The sequence below is a fragment of the Somniosus microcephalus genome, chromosome 20 (assembly GCF_052327205.1).
Source record: "Somniosus microcephalus isolate GS21.2 chromosome 20, FLI_Smic_1.0, whole genome shotgun sequence".
NCBI classification, from domain to species: Eukaryota; Metazoa; Chordata; class Chondrichthyes; order Squaliformes; family Somniosidae; genus Somniosus; species Somniosus microcephalus.
This window is the reverse complement of record NC_141006.1, coordinates 53,053,138-53,074,427: the sequence shown is the minus strand read 5'-3', so window position 1 is coordinate 53,074,427 and position 21,290 is coordinate 53,053,138. Positions and strand designations below refer to the sequence as shown.

The 21,290-nt window shown below is 41.9% G+C and overlaps 1 protein-coding gene across 4 annotated transcripts in view; it reads right to left on the bottom strand.

Moving 5' to 3' along the window:
• Positions 1–10,678: 10,678 nt before the first annotated feature.
• The window catches only part of rnf19b (ring finger protein 19B), a 212,815-nt gene continuing 202,203 nt past the window's right edge, over positions 10,679–21,290 (bottom strand). For all 4 annotated transcript variants that reach the window (XM_085962691.1, XM_085962694.1, XM_085962693.1 and 1 more), the window contains 6 exons: positions 20,561–20,723; positions 19,432–19,546; positions 17,650–17,790; positions 16,424–16,631; positions 15,295–15,432; positions 10,679–13,152 (listed from right to left, as the gene is read on the bottom strand). In XM_085962691.1, coding sequence (XP_085818817.1) covers positions 12,714–13,152; positions 15,295–15,432; positions 16,424–16,631; positions 17,650–17,790; positions 19,432–19,546; positions 20,561–20,723 — 1,204 coding nt within the window. In that variant the 3' untranslated portion in view covers positions 10,679–12,713. The remainder of the gene's footprint in view (positions 13,153–15,294; positions 15,433–16,423; positions 16,632–17,649; positions 17,791–19,431; positions 19,547–20,560; positions 20,724–21,290) is intronic.

Below are 21,290 nucleotides of genomic sequence, written 5' to 3'. Positions count from 1 at the left end.
CCACGAGGACTGCTTGGGCGGTCCCGTGGCTGACGTCATCACGTTTTTCCCGCCGGTGGGGGATCATGTGATGAACGCGTGACGTCATCGCGTTTACCCGCGCTATTAAAGTGATCGCGCTCTGTACATGTAAACAGTGAAAACAAAGATACAGACTCAGGCTGTAGCTAATATATTATTAAAGGGAATTATATACAATTGATCGGAGTCCCTTAGTGGCTCCGCCACAATATTAGACTTTTATAAATATGACAGTTAAACACGTGAAAAAAAGTACAATACTTACAGGAAATTACCAAAGTGCAGAACTGGTAAAGACTCTTCCTCAAATATCTGTGCCATTTCCCCCTTAAATTGTTCCACACTATCTGCCTCCCTGGGCATTCTATTCCACATATTCACCACCTTGAATTATTACTAGGTATTTTATTATCCCCTCCATCACAATGTCTTCTACTATTTATAACAGATTTTAGATGCATTGGTTTGTAGATTCCTGAGTTGTCCTTGTGCCCCTTTAAAGAGTTAACTACTTTCCTATTTTCAGGCACAACTCCCATTACTTATGATTCCCTTAAGTTAATGGCATGGTTGTGACCAATTCACTAGCCACTTCGAGTACCCTTGTATGAACTGCACCTGAGCTTCGTGCCTTGTCTACCTACCTTTAACTTCCTTCTCTGCACACAATTGAAGATAGTGGAACACTCACAGCTAAAACACCAGCAATTTATAACACCCTTTTTGTTTTTCTGTGATTATTTACCCTGCAGTGAAATCGATTCACTTTTTTTTTACTGTGTTAGGTCTCAGCTGTGGGTAGACCAGTGGTAGCACTCTTGTCTCTGTCAGAAGGTTGTGGATTCAAGCCACACTCCAAAAACTTCAGTACATAATCTAGGCTGGCACTTCAGTGCAGTACTGAGGGAGCGCTGCACTATCCACGGTGCTGCCTTTTGAATGAGATGTTAAACTGAGGCTCCGTCTGCCCTCTCAGGTGGATGTAAAAGACCCTGTGGCAATATTTGAAGAACAGGGGAGTTCTCCCAGTGTCCTGTCAACAATTATCCCTCAACCAACATCTTCTGCCGAAGGGTCGTCGACCTGAAACGTTGACTCTGTTTCTCTCTCCACGGATGCTGCCCTGGCCAGCTGAATTTTTCCAGCGTTTTCTCTTGTTATTTCACTAAAATAACCTGATCCTTTAACCTCATTGCTGTTTGTGGGAACTTGATCTGCGCAAATTGACTGCTGCATTTCCGTATGTTACAACTGTAACTACACTTCATAAGTTACTTAATTAACTGTAAAGTGCTTTGGGATGTCCGGAGGTTGTGAAAGGCGCTGTATAAATGCAAGTTCTTTCTTTCATATTCCCCATATTGGTTGTTATGAGCTAAATGCAAGGGCATCTCCTATGATTTTAATTCTGGTAGCATAGCTTTGATCAGGAATGAAGTGGAGCTGGGTTCAATCACCAGTTTCCTACTCCAGAGCACAGCACACTAGACTCCATTTATTTGAGTAAATTCACCAATCATGCACTCGCAGTGGCAGAGATTGGGCTACAATACTAAATGCCAAAATCCCCACAATTAGATGAATATTCATCAGTAATAAAGTGAAACAAATAAATAAAAGTCAAAGGACACAACATTCTTTTGTCATTTTATTTGTATATAGGCTACCTGCTGCATGTCCGACCTCATTTCCTATTGCTCACAATATTAGAGCACATCCAGCTCTGTTGTGTACAATTCTGGCTCATGTTTTTCCATAAGGTGAAGTGAATGAGCTTGTCCTTTTTCATAAATCTCCAACAATCCACTGGATTGCTTTCCTCACCCATCTACAAATAAAGGAAGAGACATAAAAACTGGGGAGATGAGGTAACATTTTTCTGACGGTGAATCTTAACCAGGAAGATTATGGAAAGTATAGGAGGGAATTGAAAAAGTTAATGCGAGAGGCAAAGAGAGGTTACAAGAAAAGATCAGCAGGCAACACTAAATTGAACCCTAAAATATTTTATAAACATATAAAGTGTAAGAGATTAGCTAGGGAAAATGTAGGGCCTATTAAGGACCCAAAGGAAAGTCTTCATGTCAAGGCAGAGGACATGGCTAAAGTATTAAATGAGTACTTTGCATCTGCCTTCACAAAGGAAGCGGATGGTGTGAAGGTTACACTAAAAAAGGAGAGGGAAGTTATGGACAGGACAGTCATAGATAGAGTTGGTAAGTCACCTGGTCCAGATGGAATACATCCTAGGTTGCTGAAAGAAGCAAAGATAGAAATAGCAGAGGCATTGGTCACAATCTTTCAATCCTTATTGGATACAGGAGTAGTGCCGGAAGACTGGAGGGTTGTTAATGTTATACCACTATTCAAGAAAGGGGAAAGGGATAAACCAGGAAACTACAAGCCAATCAGCCTAACATCGGTGATGGGGAAGTTATTGGAACCCATTATCAGGGACAAAATAAACTTTCATTTGGAAAGACATGGGTTAATCAAGGAGAGCCAACATGGATTTGTTAAAGGCAAATTGTGTCTGACTAACTTGATTGAATTCTTTGATGACGTAACTGAGAAGGTTGATCAAGGTAGTGTAGTAGATGTATATATGGGTGTTCCGCAGGCACTTGACAAAGTGCCACACAGGAGGCTTGTTAAGAAGATGGAAGCCCATGGAATTAATGGGAAAGTGGCGGTATGGATATGGAATTGGCTCAGTGACAGAAAGCAAAGGGTGGTGGTGGATGGATTTTTTACAGACTGGGAGGTGGTTTGCAGTGGTGTTCCCCAAGGATCAGTTTTGGATCCATTGCTCTGTTCAATTTTTATAAACGACCTATAGGGAGCAGCATTATAAAGTTTGCAGCTGATACAAAACTTGGCAACGTAGTAGATAGTGATAAAGATAGTTGTAGACTTTAGGATGACAGGATGGTTAAATGGGCAGAAGCACTGCAGATGGAGTTCAATGTGGAGAAGTGTGAAGTGATGCACTTTGGGAGGACTAATATGGAAAGACAGTATAATATAAATGGCACCATTTCGAAAAGTCTAGATGAGCAAAGAGACCTTGGTGTCCAATTATACAATGCAGGGCAAGTTGATAAGGCGGTTAAAAAGCATATGGGTTACTTGGGTTTATAAATAGATGCATAGAGTATAAAGCATAGACACCATGCTGGATTTTTTTATAAATCACTGGTTAGGCCTTAGCTGGAGTATTGTGGACAAATCTGGGCACCACACTTCAGGAAAGATGTAAAGGCCTTAGAAAGGGTAGAGGAGGTTTACCAGGATGTTACCAGGGTGAGGGACTTCAGTTATGAGGAGAGGTTGGAAAAGTTAGGACTGTTCTCCTTGGAACAGAGAAGGTTAAGAGGTGACCTAATCGAGGTTTTCAAGATGATGAGAGGTTTTGATAGAGTAAATAGGGAAAAACTATTCCCTCTGGCGAGTGGGTCAATAACCAGAGGTCATAGATTTAAAATCATTGGCAAAAGATCCAGAGGGGAGATGAGAATTTTTTTTCATTCAGAGAGTTGTTGGGATCTGGAACACACTACCTGAAAAGTGGTGGAAGCTGATTCCATAAATAATTTTAAAATGGATTTGGACAGGTACTTGAGGATGAGCAACTTACAGGGTTACGGACAAAAAGCGGGAGGGGATTAAGCACGACTGCTCTGTCAAAGATCCAGCGCAGGCCGAATGGCCTCCTCCTGTCCTGTAAGTTTCTATGATTCTATGAAGTACTTCAGTAAAGAGAGGAGGAATGTCGGAGAAATACAAACGTACAAAAAGGTGAAAAAAGACCATCGGTACTCCTAACAATTAGACTGCGCATTCTCCACAACTGCTATTAATGCTAGCTCCTGAAGGAAGGAAAGCACCAATGGATGAATCCTCTGATATTAGCGCCACTCTGAATATTCTTACCGCAAAAAAAAGTAAAAACACTAATGAAAAGTTTTCAAACAGGCTATTTTAGCTTGTGATGGCTTTGTTAACAGCCATCAGTGAGAAATCTGTGCAGTATATCACAACTGCTGCGAAACATTCAAAAGTAAATAATTCCAAGTCAGAACTAGCATTAATGATCATAGAATCATAGAATGATACAGCACAGAAGGAGGCCATTCGGCCCATTGTGCCTGTGCCAGCTGTTTGGTAAAGCTGTCCAATTAATCCCACTCTCTTTCCCCATAGTCCTGTCATTTTTTCTCCTTCAAGTATTTATCCAATTCTCTTTTGAATGTTACTATTGAATCTGTTTCCACCGCCCTTTCAGGCAGCGCATTCAGACCATAATAAAAATGGCTCTGGTTCTTTTACCAATTATCTTCAATCTGTGTCCTCTGGTTACCAATGCGTCTGCCACTGGAATCAGATTTTCCTTATTTAATCTATCAAAACCCTTTATGATTTTGAACGCCTCTATTAAATCTCCCCTTAACCTTCTCTGCTCTAAGGAGAACAATCCCAGCTTCTCCAGTCTCTCCGCAAACTGAAGTCCTTCATCCCTGGTACCATTCTAGTAAATCTCCTCTGCACCCTAGCCAATGCCTTGACAGCTTTCCTAAAGTGTGGTGCCCAGAATTGAACACAATACTCCAGCTAAGGCCTAACCAGTGTTTTATAAAGGTTTAACATAACTTCCTTGCTTTTGTACTATATTCCTCTATTAATAAAGCCACGCTGCCACTGTCCCATATGCCTTTTTAACAGCCTTCTCAACTTACACCCCCCTTAAAATTGTACTATTTATTTCATAGTGCCTCTCCTCTCTTCCTGCTAAAATGTATCACTTCACACTTCTCTGTTAAATTTCATCTGCCATGTGACTGCCCATTTCACCAGTCTATGTCCTCCTGAAGTCTGTTACTATCCCCATCACTGTTTACTACATTTCTGAGTTTTGTATCATCTGCAATCTTTTAAATTATGCCTTGTACACCCAAGTCCATAATTAATATATGTCAAAAAGAGCAGTGGTTTTAAATGCCACTGTATACTTCCCTCCAGTCTGAAAAACAACCATTCATCACCACTCTCCACTTTCTGTCCCTTAGCCAATTTTATATTCATGATGCCACTGTCCCTTTAATCCCATGGGTTTTAATTTGCTAAAAAGTCTATTATGTGGTACTTTTGAAAGTCCAGAAACACATCAACTGCACTACCTTCATCAACCATTTCCATTACTTCATCAATCAAGTTAGTCAAACATGACTTGCCTTTAACAAATCTGTGCTGACTTTCATTTATTAACCCATACTTTCCTAAATGCCAATTAATTTCGCCCTGGATTATTATCTCTAAAAGTTTCCGTACCTGACTAGCCTGTAGTTGCCGGGTTTATCCCTCTCCCTTTTTTTTTAAACAAAAGTGTTAACATTTGCAGTCCTCTAGAGCGCCACAATTTCCACCGTTACTTCTTTCAGTAACCTAGGATGTAGCCCATCTGGACCAGTGACTTCTATTTTGAGGACTGCCAACCTTTTAAGTACCTCCTCTATTTTTATCCTATCCAGTATCAATACTGCCTCCTCCTTGACTGCTACATTGGCAGCATCCTCTTCTCTAGTGAAGACAGATGCAACGTATTAATTTAGTACCTCAGCTATGCCCTCTGTCTCCACAAGAAGATATTCTTGGTCCCTAATCGGCCCCACCCTTTGAATACCCTTTTACTGATTTTGTGTTTATAAAAGACTTTTGGGTTCCCTTTTATGTTAGCTGCTAATCTATTCTCATACTCTCTGTTTGCCCCTCTTAGTCCCTTTTTCAGATCTCTCAGTACTCTATATTCAGCTTGATTTTCTACTGTTATAGAGTCATAGAGTTATACAGCACAGAAAGAGGCCCTTCGGCCCATCGCGTCTGCGCCGGCCATCAAGCCCTGTCTAATCTAATCCCATTTTCCAGCATTTGGTCCGTAGCCTTGTATGCTATGGCATTTCAAGTGCTCATCCAAATGCTTCTTGAATGTTGTGAGGGTTCCTGCCTCTACCACCCTTTCAGGCAGTGAGTTCCAGATTCCAACTACCCTCTGGGTGAAAAAGTTCTTCCTCAAATCCCCTCTAAACCTCCCGCCCCTTACCTTGAATCTATGCCCCCTTGTTATTGATCCCTCTACTAAGGGGAAAAGTTCCTTTCTATCTACCCTATCTATGCCCCTCATAATTTTGTACACCTCAATCAGGTCCCCCCTCAGCTTTCTTTGCTCCAAGGAAAACAACCCCAGCCTGTCCAGTCTTTCTTCATACTGTTATATGAACCTTACAATTGTCATAAGCCTCCTTTTTCTGTTTCATTTTAACCTCTAGATCTTTAGTTATCTAAGGAGCTCCAGCTTTGGATGCCCTTCCTTTCATCCTCATAGGAATGTGTCTACTCTGTACCTGAAACATTTCCTCTATGAAGGCCTCCCATTCTTCAAATACTGTTTTGCCGAACAATTCCAATCCACCTGGGCCAGATCCCTCCTCCAGTTAAGTATTTTATGCGTGAGTGTACCTCGTTCCTTCCTCATTGGACTGGAAACACACATTTCAAGGATGCCACCCCCTCTTTGCCCTTTATAATGTTACTATCCCAGTCTATATTAGGATAATTGAAGTCCCCCATTATCACTACTCTGTAGTTCTTGCATTTTTCTGTAATTTGCTCTTCTCCTTCCCAATATTTGGTGGCAGAAGAGGAGGTCTGGCCGTACAGATGGCCTCTGAGACACAAGTTTCAGCAGATATAACTCCAAGTACTAATGATACCACAATAGCGTCAGCTACATACCTGACAAAGTTTAGGCATGTAGGTGACTAGGGATGGGCAATAAATGCTGGACTTGCCGACGACACCCACATCCCAGGAATGAATAAAAAAGGCAAATTGTGACTGAAATGTGCCACCTGGTTTACAAAGATATGCAGGAACAGTCAATCATCCACAAAGGACCACCATTGGCTGTGGAGGACTTTTAGGCAACAGAGGCCTTCCAGATACCCAAAGGGGATATCTCAGGAAGCAGCTGCATTGCTATGCATCATTCCATTAAGGAGATAACTGAAGATTACCATGTACCCTGTAACATACGCCTCAGCATGAACCAGTAGCAAATTAGCCATTGCACTCAGGGTGGCGTGAGGATTGAATTGCCTCTTACTTCAATGAACTCTACAATACAACAGTATTCATAGAATCATGGAATGATACAACACAGAAGGAGGCCATTCAGCCCATCATGTTTGTGCCAGTTCAAGAGCGATCCAATTAGTCCCATTGCCCTGCCCTTTCCCCATAGCCCTGAAATGTTTTCCCCTTCAGGCATTGAAACTGGGTGCAGCTGCTGGATTTAAAGGCTTGGAACAATTTCAAAGGTATGCTTATCCACAAAAGACCAGAAGTGACATGAGAAACATGTTTTTACGCAGCGAGTTATGATGATGTGGAATACATTGTCTGAAAGGATGGTGGAAGCAGATTCAGTGGTATAGTTCAAAAGAGAATTGGATAAATACTTGAAGAGGAAAAAAATTACAGGGCTATGGGGAAAGAGCAGGGGTGTGGGGGGAATCAGAGTATCTCGGGGGAAATCAGTGAGTATCTCGGGGAAATCAGTGAGTATCTCGGGGAAATCAGTGAGTATCTCGGGGGGGAAATCAGTGAGTATCTCGGGGGGGAAATCAGTGAGTATCTCAGGGGGGAAAGCAAAGTGTATCTCGGGGAGGGAAATCGATGAGTATCTCGGGCAGGGAAATCGGTGAGTATCTCGGGGAGGGAAATCAGAGAGTATCTCGGGGGGAGGGAAATCAGTGAGTATCTCGGGGAGGGAAATCGATGAGTATCTCGGGCAGGGAAATCGGAGAGGATCTCGGGGAGGGAAATCGGAGAGTATCTCGGGGAGGGAAATCAGAGAGTATCTCGGGGAGGGAAATCAGTGAGTATCTAGGGGAAGGAAATCGGAGAGTATCTCGGGGAGGGAAATCGGAGAGTATCTCGGGGGGAAATCGGAGAGTATCTCGGGGGGAAGTCGGAGAGTATCGCGGGGGGAAAGCGGAGAGTATCTCGGGGGGAAATCAGAGAGTATCTCGGGGGGGAAATCAGAGAGTATCTCGGGGGGGAAATCGGAGAGTATCTCGGGGGGAAAGCGGAGAGTATCTCGGGGGGAAATCGGAGAGTATCTCGGGGGGAAAGCGGAGAGTATCTCGGGGGGAAATCAGAGAGTATCTCGGGGGGGAAATCGGAGAGTATCTCGGGGGGAAAGCGGAGAGTATCTCGGGGGGAAATCGGAGAGTATCTCGGGGGGAAATCGGAGAGTATCTCGGGGGGAAATCGGAGAGTATCTCGGGGGGGGAAAGCGGAGAGTATCTCGGGGGGAAATCGGAGAGTATCTCGGGGGTGGGGAGGGGAAATCAGAGAGTATCTCGGGGGAGTCAGAGTATCTCCCTTGATAATTTCTCACCAACTGCCTGGAGGGATTGGGAGAGAGTGAATGGGAGTAGATGGAGGACTAAAGGTGATGTGAGTGATAGCAGAGCAAGCGGGTGGTGAAGATAAAGAGTTGAGTGGCTAGTTCAAAGGGGAAGAAGTTGGAGCAGTGATTGGAGTAAGGGTGTGTTAGGAAGGGGAAGGGCTATTGGTAAGGTGAAGCAATGTAGTTGTGGGAGGCATGAGTGATTGGGGAGGAGGTGGGAAGGGAGCTGCTAAGGGCCATATTTTGCCCAGAACCACTACCCAAATGCAGCCTTTAGCTATAAAGATGGTTCCTTTACCTGCCACACAAAAGGAGAGAAACATAAAGAGTAAGGAGAGAAACATAAAGAGTAAGGGGAAGAGAAGCAGAAGAGAGACAGAAGCAGAGAAGAGACAGAAGCAGAGGAAGAGAGACAGATAGAAACAGCAATACAGACAGCAGAGAGAGACCGTATTCTCTGGCTTACCATGCGCAAAGCCATGGGAGATTGACTAGTAATATCTGCACACACTTCCAAACTTTTTCTATTATAAATTCCTATCCAAATGAATAATGGAAACTCTACATAAAACTTGTCCTGCTGTCATTACACCCTCTCACCAGTGGAGGTGCTGCAGAGGCACCACTGGGCAGGCAGATATAATTAAGTGAGATTAGTTTACAGAGGCAGTCTCCATTATAAATATGGACATTGGAATTTATAATGAAAATACAAAAGGACTGAATGTATGCCTTTAAAATGGAGACTGAATTACATCAGCGCACCTTCCAATTATCCCCCTGCCTATAACCCAGCTTCACCTGAAAACTACACTTTGTCTGGTCTCCCTGTGTGCAATGCCACAGGATATCAGCTAGTATATGTGATTTGGACACAGGGAAGGGAGTTTGACAAATAACAAGGCGGTCGCGGCCAAAGGATGGCAGATGCAATTTAATGTGGAGAAGTGCAAGATAAGGCATTTTGTCATGAAAAACAAGGAATGGGTGTATAAATTCAATCGAAAGATGAAGTGTGTGAGGAAGAGAGAGACATAATGATGTCGATACACATGTCTTTTTAAGTGCAAGTACAGGTAAATAAAGCCATAAAAAAGCCAATAACGCTTCAGTTTCTATGAATAGGGGCATAGAGTACAAAAGCAAAGAGGTTAAGATAAATTTGTACAAGGGAATGGTAGGCCACGGTTCAAGTACTGTGTGCAATTTTGACACCCCATTTTAAAAAGGACATTAATGCCATAGAGAGCAGGCAGCAAGAATCACCAGGATGATGACATCAGGGAATAGAAATGATAGTTATGAGGAGAGATCTGAGAAACTGGGACTATTCCCACAGAACAGAGAAGGCCAGGAGGAGATTTAATGGAAGTTTAAAAAAAATTATCTTGCTAAATGTTTTTATAGGATCAAAAAGACTATCTCTTCTGGTTGGTGATTCAGTGACAAGGGGTCGTCAATTTAAAATTGTTACTAAGGGAGTGAGGATAAAGGTTTGGATCTTTTTATACCAAGAGTTGTCAGCATGGTTTTATGAAAGGGAAATCATGTTTGACAAATTTGCTGGAGTTCTTTGAGGATGTAACGAGCAGGGTGGATAAAGGGGAACGAGTAGAGGCACCACTGGGCAGCCCCTTCAACCACCATCTGCCCCACCTGTGACAGAGACTGTAGGTCCCGCATTGGACTCATCAGTCACCTGCGAACTCATTTTTAATGTGGAAGCAAGTCATCCTCGGTTCCGAGGGACTGCCTAAGAAGAAGACTTGCCCGAATTCCCCACACCTATTTTTTTCCACCAGCATTCCTTGCACAGTGATCAAGATTAAGCTATCTGGATTCATTTTGTTTCTCACACTCAGACATGCAGCCCAATCGTAGTGCCCCGACTCCAATCCCATCTCCTAGCACAACACAGACCAGGGGTCAAAACTAAGACTTTCTGATCTGTATGGCTTGGTTACATACTACATATGCCATCTGAAACCATGGGGAACTTACTCCATTTAAAAAAAATTAAATCATCTTCAAAAGAGGTTGGTGAGGTGAGAACCTCTATCAGACATCAGCAGCAGCACTTTTGAAGACATTGGCAAAGGCTAAGAATGAACAATTATTGCATGCCTTCAGTTCCTGAATACAGGAGCCAGTGATGGTGCACTTAACATGACAAATAAAATTAGTCAATTAGGTGTCAAAGTTAATGTCCAAGACAGTTTCCCTGGAATTCACTTTATTAATTTTTATTTACATGAAGCAATAACAAAGTGGTAATTTTAAAATAAAACAAGACAGCCCTGATAACAGATTCTAGATGGCACTGTAGTTGCCATGTGTTTGTTGCACTATGGTAGGATCAGGGAGCTGAAGAACCCCAGCTTTGCACTTTTTTCAGGGAGTGACGATCCACAGATGATAAAGCTCCACTTGCAGGGATTGTATTTTGAGCATTTCTCAAAATGTTATCCCCCTCCTCTCTTGAAGGCACTGACTTGCTGGGGTATGGCTCCACAGACGCCAGCAGCCTTCACAGACCCAGTCAAGTAGCTGCTCCTCATGCATGAGCCTAGACATGCGAGTGTCATCACTCAGCGGGCTGTCAATCATTGAGGGAATCACAGCCAAGCCCAATCCCGTTCTCATCAGGCATCCACCCGCGTAAACTGTCTAGCAGAGGTCACTTGACAGCATTTAGGAGAGGGAACTCTGCCTGATTTTCCTTAGCCCGAGGTGCTGAGGCCAAATGTAGCACCACAATTGCTTCTCCCAGCTGGGATCAGCTCATTCAACACAGACAGGAAATCTAAACTTGAACTAGGCTATATGGCCAAGCAGTGCCTTTAGCCACTAGACTAGGACATGGGCAGAGTTCTACCCTTGGATTTAAAAGGAGACTGTTTTTAAAGCATTTTAAGGATCACTGTAGCATTTAGTAAATCAGAAAACACAATTACAATTGTTTAGTTTGGTTCAAAACATTATAAAGATTTGATAGGTCTTTGTCCACTTCATTTTCTACCTTTTAACATTCATCACGAGAAAATATATGCAAACAACAGAAACCATATTTAAAACAAAATTGGCTGATTTGAGATACAGTAAGCTGTTCTCAGTAACAAGTTGCCCTGGTAGTGTGACTATCAATGCCCAGATAGCTAATTGGATATTTTGAATTGTAGTATCTATTAAAATATACAGATTCAGATTTTTATATAATCTCATTAGCAGTAGAGTGGTCACCGGGAAGCTGCAGTGCGAGGAGTTCACCAGTACACTCCAGGCTTGTTTGGAAAGGCATTTCAGGCAATGAGGTGTTGTTGGGACTGTCAAAACATGTTCAATTAAAACAAGAAACCCTCTCTCAACCATCCTAACAGCTTAGCATAGCTTGGGATTCCCAACTACCACTACTATCTGCTAACAGGCGTTGAATGTTACTAAGCTGTCCTAAAATACACGGTCACTTTGATCAAACCAAGTCACAAATGAGGCTTTCATTCATTCCAGTTTCTCATGGAGACAGGTGTTGCTTTTTCCTCAAGAAACTAAAATCTACAGCTGTCTGGTTGTGTGGAGTTAAGCCCAGTTTACACCAGTACAACTGACTTTACAGCAACAACTTGAGCGGTTAAGATCTGAGCTGAAGCTTGAAGTGACCTGAAAATCCAAATTGAGGACGATTTTTCTTACTCTACCCTTCAATCTACTCCACTTGGTATGTAACCACATTGAGACGTAGTATCCTGCGAGACAGAACCCACATATACCAGTCACCACTTTTAGGATCTATTTATTCTATTTATAAAATGATTGTTTAGAATGCATGTCTTGCAAGTCAGAAAGAGAAGGGCTCCAAGTCAGCCAGCATCCTAGAAAAACTTGACTTTTGGGAGGACTAGAACAATTTTGAAATGTCTGTTATCCCTGTAGGATTGAAAGATTTGTTTTTTGACAGGGGAGGAGGGACAATTCTCAAACAAATAGCTTGGCTTAAAATCATGCAAAAGTAACAGTGGCAGTGCTATCTGGTTTCACAATAAAATTAATCAAGAAACTAAGCAATTAATATCTTTATTTACTATGTCAAAGATGTGATTATCAAATGTGCAATATAACCTTGTACATTTAAACACATTGTAATGAGACACTGAATATAATATATTTCCATAGGCTGGAGTAAGGTGCATGTTATGGGTTGATGAATTAAGTGAGGATTGTGGGTTTAGACATAGTATACTACAGTCTCTGTTTGCTGTCCATCTTGCTCAAGAATATATTTCCTTTGTACATCATCAGACTCCAAGCTCCCATTGTTTAAGAGCTTGATATCTGAAGCAGCAATTTCCAGTTGGCTGCCATTAATTGGACTGGGTGAATCACCTTCGTCGGAACTAATGTCAGGCATATCGTCTGACTGAGTGTCCGTGCTATCTTCGTCGCTTTTTACGCTCTCTGGCTGAGCAAGTGTTGCATCGCATGTTTTGCTGGCGATGCAGTCCCTGTGGTCACTATTGTAAGAGCTGTCCTTCTCTTCACAGCAGAGTCCCTCTACTGACTGAGTGTGGATGTGAAGTGATTCGTCAATGCTGCTACCACTGGTTAAACACAAGTGGCTGGGTTTGGTTTCAATGTCAACTTGCACTTCCAGATTATTGCACTCCCTGTAATAAAAATAAATATATTAATTAAAATAGTTAGCTTGAGGTCCTCAATTACAAATTTGGGTCCTGCCTTACATATTCTCTCAGGTATAGGGGTGCTGATCACTTCCATAAGCAGTCTGAGCATCTTACAGTTAGGAGTGTTGTACTTACATCCCAATATCTAACTGTATGATAGAGTAACCCTGGTATGTAACAATAGTAACCCCCCTTGTAATCTGAACCAGATACTTGTGTCTTGTTTCTCTCCTTTTGATGGCGGAGGAGAAAAACTTGGCAAGACGAGACCAGATACGAATCATTAAGTTGTTTCTTCATGTAAAGCAACAGTTGTGATCAATCAGTACAACTTGTCTCTCTGCATAATAATAAAAACTAATGAAAATGATACGCATCCCCACCTCAAGTGGTCACCTTGCTTGACTTAAACAAAATAACTCCGAACTGCTTTCCTGCATTCTTCTTCTGAGCCCAGCCAAAGCTCGCAGCTTTCGGTTTTAAACTTGACTAACCTTGTCTCGGTTTTTAATCACTCTGTTCATAGCCAGAAGCGAAGGCCAACCAGACCATTCCTGGTAAGCACGTGGGTACAGCAACTTCCCAACACAATATGTGTGAGGTGTTTATCGATTGCCGAGATAGGCTAATAAATTGCTCATCACTTACAGTCTTTTTTAAGAAAACATCATCAAACTTGTTTCATTAACATTTTTACCATCTTTTGTCTCAGTACCTTTTTGTCAATGTGTGTGAATACATTTTGCTTTAAAACACGACCCTTAAATATAGCTTCGTTTTCAATCCTGTGAAAAAAATTCTTAACCATGCCACTGGGGTAAGTAATTGAAGTCTGAGTAAAATGTGAGCACTGCAGTTTTCAACCAGTATCGAATTTGTGTGTGCGCGTGTGCATGGAATGGGGTGCTGAAATGTTCCAGTTTTTATGTGTGCCAATGTGATCTTGCTCCCCTAATAGTGAACAATTTCAGTGTTAGATGGAATTGTATGTACATCAGCTGGATTTTGATAGAACCGGACGCTAGATGATGTTTCTATTTCTTTTAGTTTAGTATACTGTATTCGTTGCTCACGATGCCGTCTCCTCAACATTGGGGAGACCAAACGCAGATTGGGTGATCGCTTTACGGAACACCTCCGTTCAGTCTCCAAGTGTGACCCTGAGCTTCCGGTCGCTTGACATTTTAATTCTCCACTCCCACTCTGTCCTCGACTTCTTACACTGTTCTAACGAAGCTCAACAGAAGCTCGAGGGACAGCGCCTCATCTTTCAATTAGGCACTTTCCAGACCATCGTTGAGTTCAACAATTTCAGATCATAACCACTGCTCCCATTTTTTCAGACAGCTATTGCTCATTTTCAGCTGCTCTAGACCCATCTTTTGTTTCTTTTATTGTCCCATTACAACCCCCTTGCCTTTTGTCATTTAATCTCTCCTGCCTTCCACCGTATCACAGACCCACTTTTGTTATTTCCTCCCCTTCCCCTCCTCCCTCCTTTCCCTGCTGCTGTATTTGCTTAAAACCTGTTACATCTCTAACCTTTTTCAGTTTTGATGAAAGGTCATCGACCTGAAACGTTAACGCTGTTTCTCTCTCCACTGCTGCTGCCTGACCTGCCGAGTGGTTCCAGCATTTTGTGTTTTTATTAGATGTTTCTATTTTCCTGATGGGATGGTTGAGGATTCATTAATCAAGACTATGGTATTGAATGAAAAGCTTTAATGAGTACAACAGAGCAAGATCTCCCAGGATGAGAGGGTGAAAGGAGGCAGATTGAGGAACTCTATGTAATGGACTTTGAGTATAAACTCCCCTTTTATTTTTCTTCTCATTCTCTAGGCGTATCAGGCTCCAATGAGCTGTAATTGGAAAGCTATGCAAACAACATGCTCCCTGGCCTCCAGTGCTGCTCGTGACAAACTGAAATTAGAGAACTGTGTTTCCATATAGAAATGAATCCTGATTTACAATACTCTCAGAATAATTTTTGGGTGCATGGATTCTCAAAGCATGAAACTATTTTCAAACAACTTCAATTTTCTATTGGAAGGAGGTTCGTCGGGTAAGGTGCAGTTTGTTCATTCTCTTTTGAGTAGGAGTATGACATGTTTCTTAGCTCACCTGTCCTGTGGATTGTAAGAGCTGATAATAGATCCTGCCATGGCCCTGGTGCTGGCGTTATCACTGGTTGCCCCTAGGCTGACGGAATCTTTATACAAGCTGTAGCCTTCTTTTTGAATATCAGCCCGAATCTCCAGTCTACAAAATACATTGAAAAAACATCATACTGAACTTGGGTTGGTTATCAAATTAATAATCACCTCTGCATTATGGCAGTCCAAACTTCAAGCAACTACATAAATGTCTTTTTCTTTCTTCCCCAGAGTCAGCATAGGATCATCAACTTTACTGTAGAATGCATTACTGTACCACCAGTGACAGTAACCACTCTCTAAGTTACTCATTGCTCAGGCCTCCTGCTGTGTTCAGTCCCAAACTTTGACCTGATAATGCAACCCCTTCCTCAAAACTTTAGCTCTGGTCTATCCCACGTATGGCACAGCATTTTCTCTACAATTAGCACGTGATAAGAACAGGCCAGTCTATTGACGGACATCCCTTTAGTTGCATTAATCCACAGCCTCCCAGAATGACAAATAAGCAGCACATGAAGTGGCATAGTGGCGATTCAAGAAAAGGCCGATAGCACAGCACTGGCAAATGGGCACGCTAACGCCATACTCCAGATTAAAAGTGCTGGTATTATCTTTGCTCTCCACTTCACTTTGAGCACTGCACATCAGTGGCAAATATGAGACAGGGTTGTATTTTGCACTTTTATCAATTTGAAACTGATCTGAGATTGCAAGGATTCACCCAAATTTTGATTACAGACTTCAGGTCAGCATTTAGGATTTTTTTTTTTTTTTTTTTTAAACTATTGTGTTACCCTGGAAAAGTCCATACAATGTGGCAATGTGTCTTTTTAATGTTATGCAACATGTGCCAAGAGCAATATGCATATGTGATGACATTAGCACCAAGGGATGCAATTGTTTAATTGTCATCTCATATATGCCACAGGGTCTTTTAAACAATATTAAGATAGAAAGCAGGTCGTCTTCTCTAGGGTGAACTGCTATCTGGATCTGAACAGTGGCATGACCAAGTATTGTTCCATCCTATTCTCCTGCCCAATCCCCAATTGTTTTAACAGTTTTACAGGCAAAAATAAAGTGAGAAAATGTACCTGCCATGCTGTCCATTGCTCCCGGACAGTGCCCCTCCAGTCAGCGTGCCTCCTGATAAAGCTGCAAAGCTGGCAGTCTCACTGTAGTTGCTCTGCATTACACTCACACCATCGATGGGGCTGCCACTGGTACTCAGAACACTGGTCAATCCTTCGACACTGCTCTCTCCGATACTGGGGTTCTTCAGAGCTCGCCACGCATCAGCAACTGAAAGAACAGGCAGAAATCAGCAAGAGGGAGAGGGAAAGAGAGAGTCAGAGAAAGAGAAAGACAAGTACGATAGCAAAATACTGCAGATGCTGGAAATCCGAAATAACAACAGAAAATGCTAGAAAAACTCAGCAGGCCAGGCAACATCCGTGGAGAGAAATTAGAGTTGACGTATCGGGTCGAAACCCTTTTTCAAAACTGGAAAGGAAATAAAATAGATTGAAGGCAGGGCTGTGATAGAACAAAAGTAAAAGAGACATTAAGAAGTAACTCTAATTTCTCTCCACGGATGTTGCCTGGCCTGCTGAGTTGTTCCAGCATTTTCTGTTGTTATTAAAGAGAAAGACAAGGCAGGGAAACAGAGATTAAAAAAAGAAAATATCTCAGTTGATGGGAATCCCATTGGAAACTTTCTTCATTATTGTTTAATGTTGTTTATTTACTTGGCACCTGTATCCTACATGAATGTAAATTATCACGAATTCTTATTGGGACTCTGGAGGTTAAATTCTGACCTACACGAATGTCTTACAAACTCTTGACACATTTAAATTCTCACTCTTATAACTCGCTTACGGTCAGAGTTGTCACCTTTTTACAAGCTCAGATTAGAGTTCCTTATTTCAAATTCACTATGGCATTGATTTGATGTAAATAACAATAGGCAGTTGTAAAAATTAACGGGTCAGGCACATTGTGAAGGGTAATGCTGGGGAGCACTGGATTAGACTTGTGGTCTACTGTGCACTCAATGCTGTCACTAGGTGAGAAGTGTTCCATCCCCAGCACATTCATAGTTGTTTCTGGTGAGCCTATGTGTGCACACACAGGTGAGAATACACACATGTACAAGAGAGTGAACAAATGTACTGACACACACACAGACACAGACACTCTCTGCTGGGAAAATACATGAATACATACACGCATATTAAACCCTCCTGGTAAAGCTGCAAAGCTTAATATTTAATTCATTCATTCTAAAGTGGCTAACAGATTAGTGTCCAAGAGTTACCTGTAATTGGCCCATCATCTTCATCAAATTCAATCTTCACTCCTTTTCCATTGGCTGTACTGACTCCACACCCACCACCACGGCAAAGTGACACTGGGACCACACCATAAACATAAGCCAACATGATGGGAACTCCGATTCCTTAAAGAAAATAGACCAGACCTTAAAATGTCTTGCCGAAAAAATGCCAACCCCTCATGCTCCACCCTGCTAGACTGTGTGTCAACAACTGCAACCGATTAGAGCAGAGCTGATTTTACTTGTTAATAAGTGTAAAAATCATCTCATTTTCTGTACATATTCGTAAATAAAAAAGCTGTAATTAATATTTTATCAGAAGATCTTGTACTTTCCAGTATTCTGTGTTGGTAACATTCATAATACTTCTTCAAAACTTAGTCGGCCAGCTGAGGTTCCCAAACATATGCCTGAAGATGTTTTCAGGATAAGGCAGTGTCAGGTTTTACAATTTTTGTGATTCTTCTTCAAGGAAAGAATTTATGTTTAAGAGTGAATTCACACAAGTAAAAAAAAAGCCACAGACTGCAGGAACTGAAGTTCTACTAAAGCTAGATAAGCCAGTTTGTGAAATGTTGCAGCTCGCCATCTACTTCAAGTGGAGACAAAGAGATTCAGTTGACTCAGCCCAGCCTTATTAAGGCATGATGGGGTCCCTATTTGTTTCAGCAATAGCAGGAGATGGTATCTTCAGACCTTCACCCCAAGGGGAAAAATAGCCCACTTTATTGACTGGCTACTGGCGAATCACCGAACGTGGAAAAAATTGGAGAAATGGCCTCCCACTTACTGGGAACATGGGGATATATAGAAGAGATATGTAGTCAGCCAGCTCGCTGAGTCGGAGGAGAAAGCTTGGCCTAGAAAGGGGAAACTCGCTTAGCTCAAGCCCATAATGGGTCACGATCAGAAGACTGACCAGAAAAAGTTAAGCGAGCCTGCCAATAGGGATAGTGTGGCATATTTTTAAATGATGTTTCTTGTTCTTGAGGAAGGTGCTATAGTTAGTTGAATCAAGGTGAGATTTGATTATATGTATTCTGTATGGTCACTTGCTGTGCATAAAATAAAGCAGCTTAACGGTTTGTATCTGGCCTTATCTCACTAAGTGTTTCAGTCCACCTTTTGAAAGATTGGAGATGGGCACATGTGAAAGACATGATACCCAGTTTAGGTCACAATCGATCCTACTGTTAGACCCCTGGGTTACACTATTGTATAATTAGATATTGGGCAGTAGGAGGCTCAGACTGCTTACGGGAGTGACTAGCACAGCTGTACTTAAGAATATATCTAAGGCAGACCAGAAACTTACAACAGCCAGTGGATTGCTACTAATATGCTGTGGCATGACAGGTTTGTGTCCTCTATTTCTCACACAGGTAACTCTTAATCTCAGCTGAACCACCAGCACAAGCACTGAGGAAAGGCGAGGAGATTCCTCACATGGTAAGATAAGAGAACAGTTAAATTTGGATATTCTCAAGCACAACCACGAGGCTCATCACTAATTGAGCACTGGTAGAGCTGATGGTTCATCAACTCAGTTGAGGATTGCTGTATATGCAATTGGAGGATCTGAAGATGGAGACAAAAAGAAAGTCTTGGGTACCGAGATCTTGTTCCTCCAACTTGAATACTGAGCCAAGATGGTGAATTTTAAAACAAATCTTATTTTAATAGGTTAGCCTTCCAGCATGTAGTCCAGTTACACCCTTACATCTGCTGTGAAATCCAGTCTCAGCCACAAAAATCAGACCTTACCTACACTGACCGCTGCCATCACAGGAGAAGCGATGACGGACAGGGTAACTGCACCAGTGATTGCCAGATTTCTTTTGTGCTTTGAAGTCTTCTTTCCTTCGTAGCGACTATGAATCTAAAGAATAAAAGCCAGAATGAGTTAAGATGTTCGCTAGTTCCAGCAATCTGCAAAGAAACAGGAACACGCAAGAGTTACAGCAAAATGGTATCCTATCTTAAGGGATAATACTCCTGAAATGGACAGGTTTACATGTACAGCATATGAGTTACATGTATGAGTTAACAGCATATGGTGCAGTAATAAGTTTTTATGTATTGTACTGCTTTTATTCTGGACACTACAGAAGAGTGGATAAGAAAAACCTACTCCCCTTCTCCTTTGGAAATTCGCCAGTGTAATTGTTCCAGGTAAAAAAAATACACCGGCGCACAATGAATCTATGTTTTTTCTTCCAATGACATGGAGCTACTGGAAACAAATTTAAGGTTAGTCTCCCAAACTATACTATTTATGTTGAAGTTAACGAAAATGCTAAGATAATTTTCACTCAAAACCAGTTTGTTCAACCTCTGGCCTGTTGTTTAATTAGCTGACCTCAGCCAGAATGGTGATGATCTCAGCACTCTTGGGTTTGGTGGGAGAAGTTGTCGAATTACATAGAATCTACAGCACAGAAACAGGCCATTCGGCCCAGCTAGTCTGTGCTGGTGTTTATACTCCACACGAGTCTGCTCCCATTCCATCGACATCTTCTCAGCCTTTCAGCATTGCTTTCAATTCCTTTTTCTCATGTACTCATCTAGTCTCCTTTTGAAAGCATCCAAGCTATATGCCTCAACCACTTCCTGCGACAGTGAATAGAAATAATTGGCTTGCAAACTTCTTTGCCACTTTAAGCTGTCAGTGAAGGTAATCAATTAAAATAGATGAAGTGAACCTCCATAACGTGTGCGTGGGTGCCACAGAAAATCTATTTACATTGAAGGAAATGGTCCAGAGGGTGGCTAATGTATGAATAAGGGAGTCATTCACAATAATTATCATACTGAGGTATCAGAGAATGTTACAGCAAAGAAAGACCATTGTTACAAGCTGCCAGCAGATATATTTTCTAATAATCTTTCTTACCTTCCGGCCAACATAAACTGGGATGCCAATGATCATGGCAGGAATAGCAATTCCAGCGATGAGAGAAATGCCCACTGGAGCACCAATCAGTGTGCCAAGCTGCCAGAGAATTTTCTTCTTCTTGCTCCATGGTTTCTTTCCCCAAAATGTGCAGCCGGAAGGGCTAGAAGTGGAAATGGAAAAAGTAGGAGATTGTTAGAGCAAGATAAAAACATCAAGCCTCAGGCTGGGCATCACAAGATTTGCCCATATGCCAACCATATCACTTAACGACAGTTATGGTACCAGCTTAACTCCACACTGGGAAGTTCAGTTTGATTTGGTTCTATATAAAGCAGGTCTATCAGTTGCAGCTAGATGGCGTCATTACTGCAGCTTGAGGACAATGTGTAAACCCTGACCTCGGTAAATTTGCTAATACAGTACGATCTAAGCAGGCAACATATTTATGCAAAAGGTAAAATACTGCAGACACTGGAAATCTGAAATATAAACAGAAAATGCTGGAAATACTGAGGTCAGGCAACATCTGTGGAGAGAGAAACAGAGTTAACGTTTCAGGTCTGTGACCTTTCATCAGAACGTGCATTTATACCGCCCGTTCAGAACATTAAAGAGCTTAGCACATGTGTAAACACAACCAAGAGGTTACTAACTTATTTTACTACTGGTGAATTTCTACTGATTGATAAAAGCTGATGGTTCACTGAGTTTTTTTCCATTCAGTGGA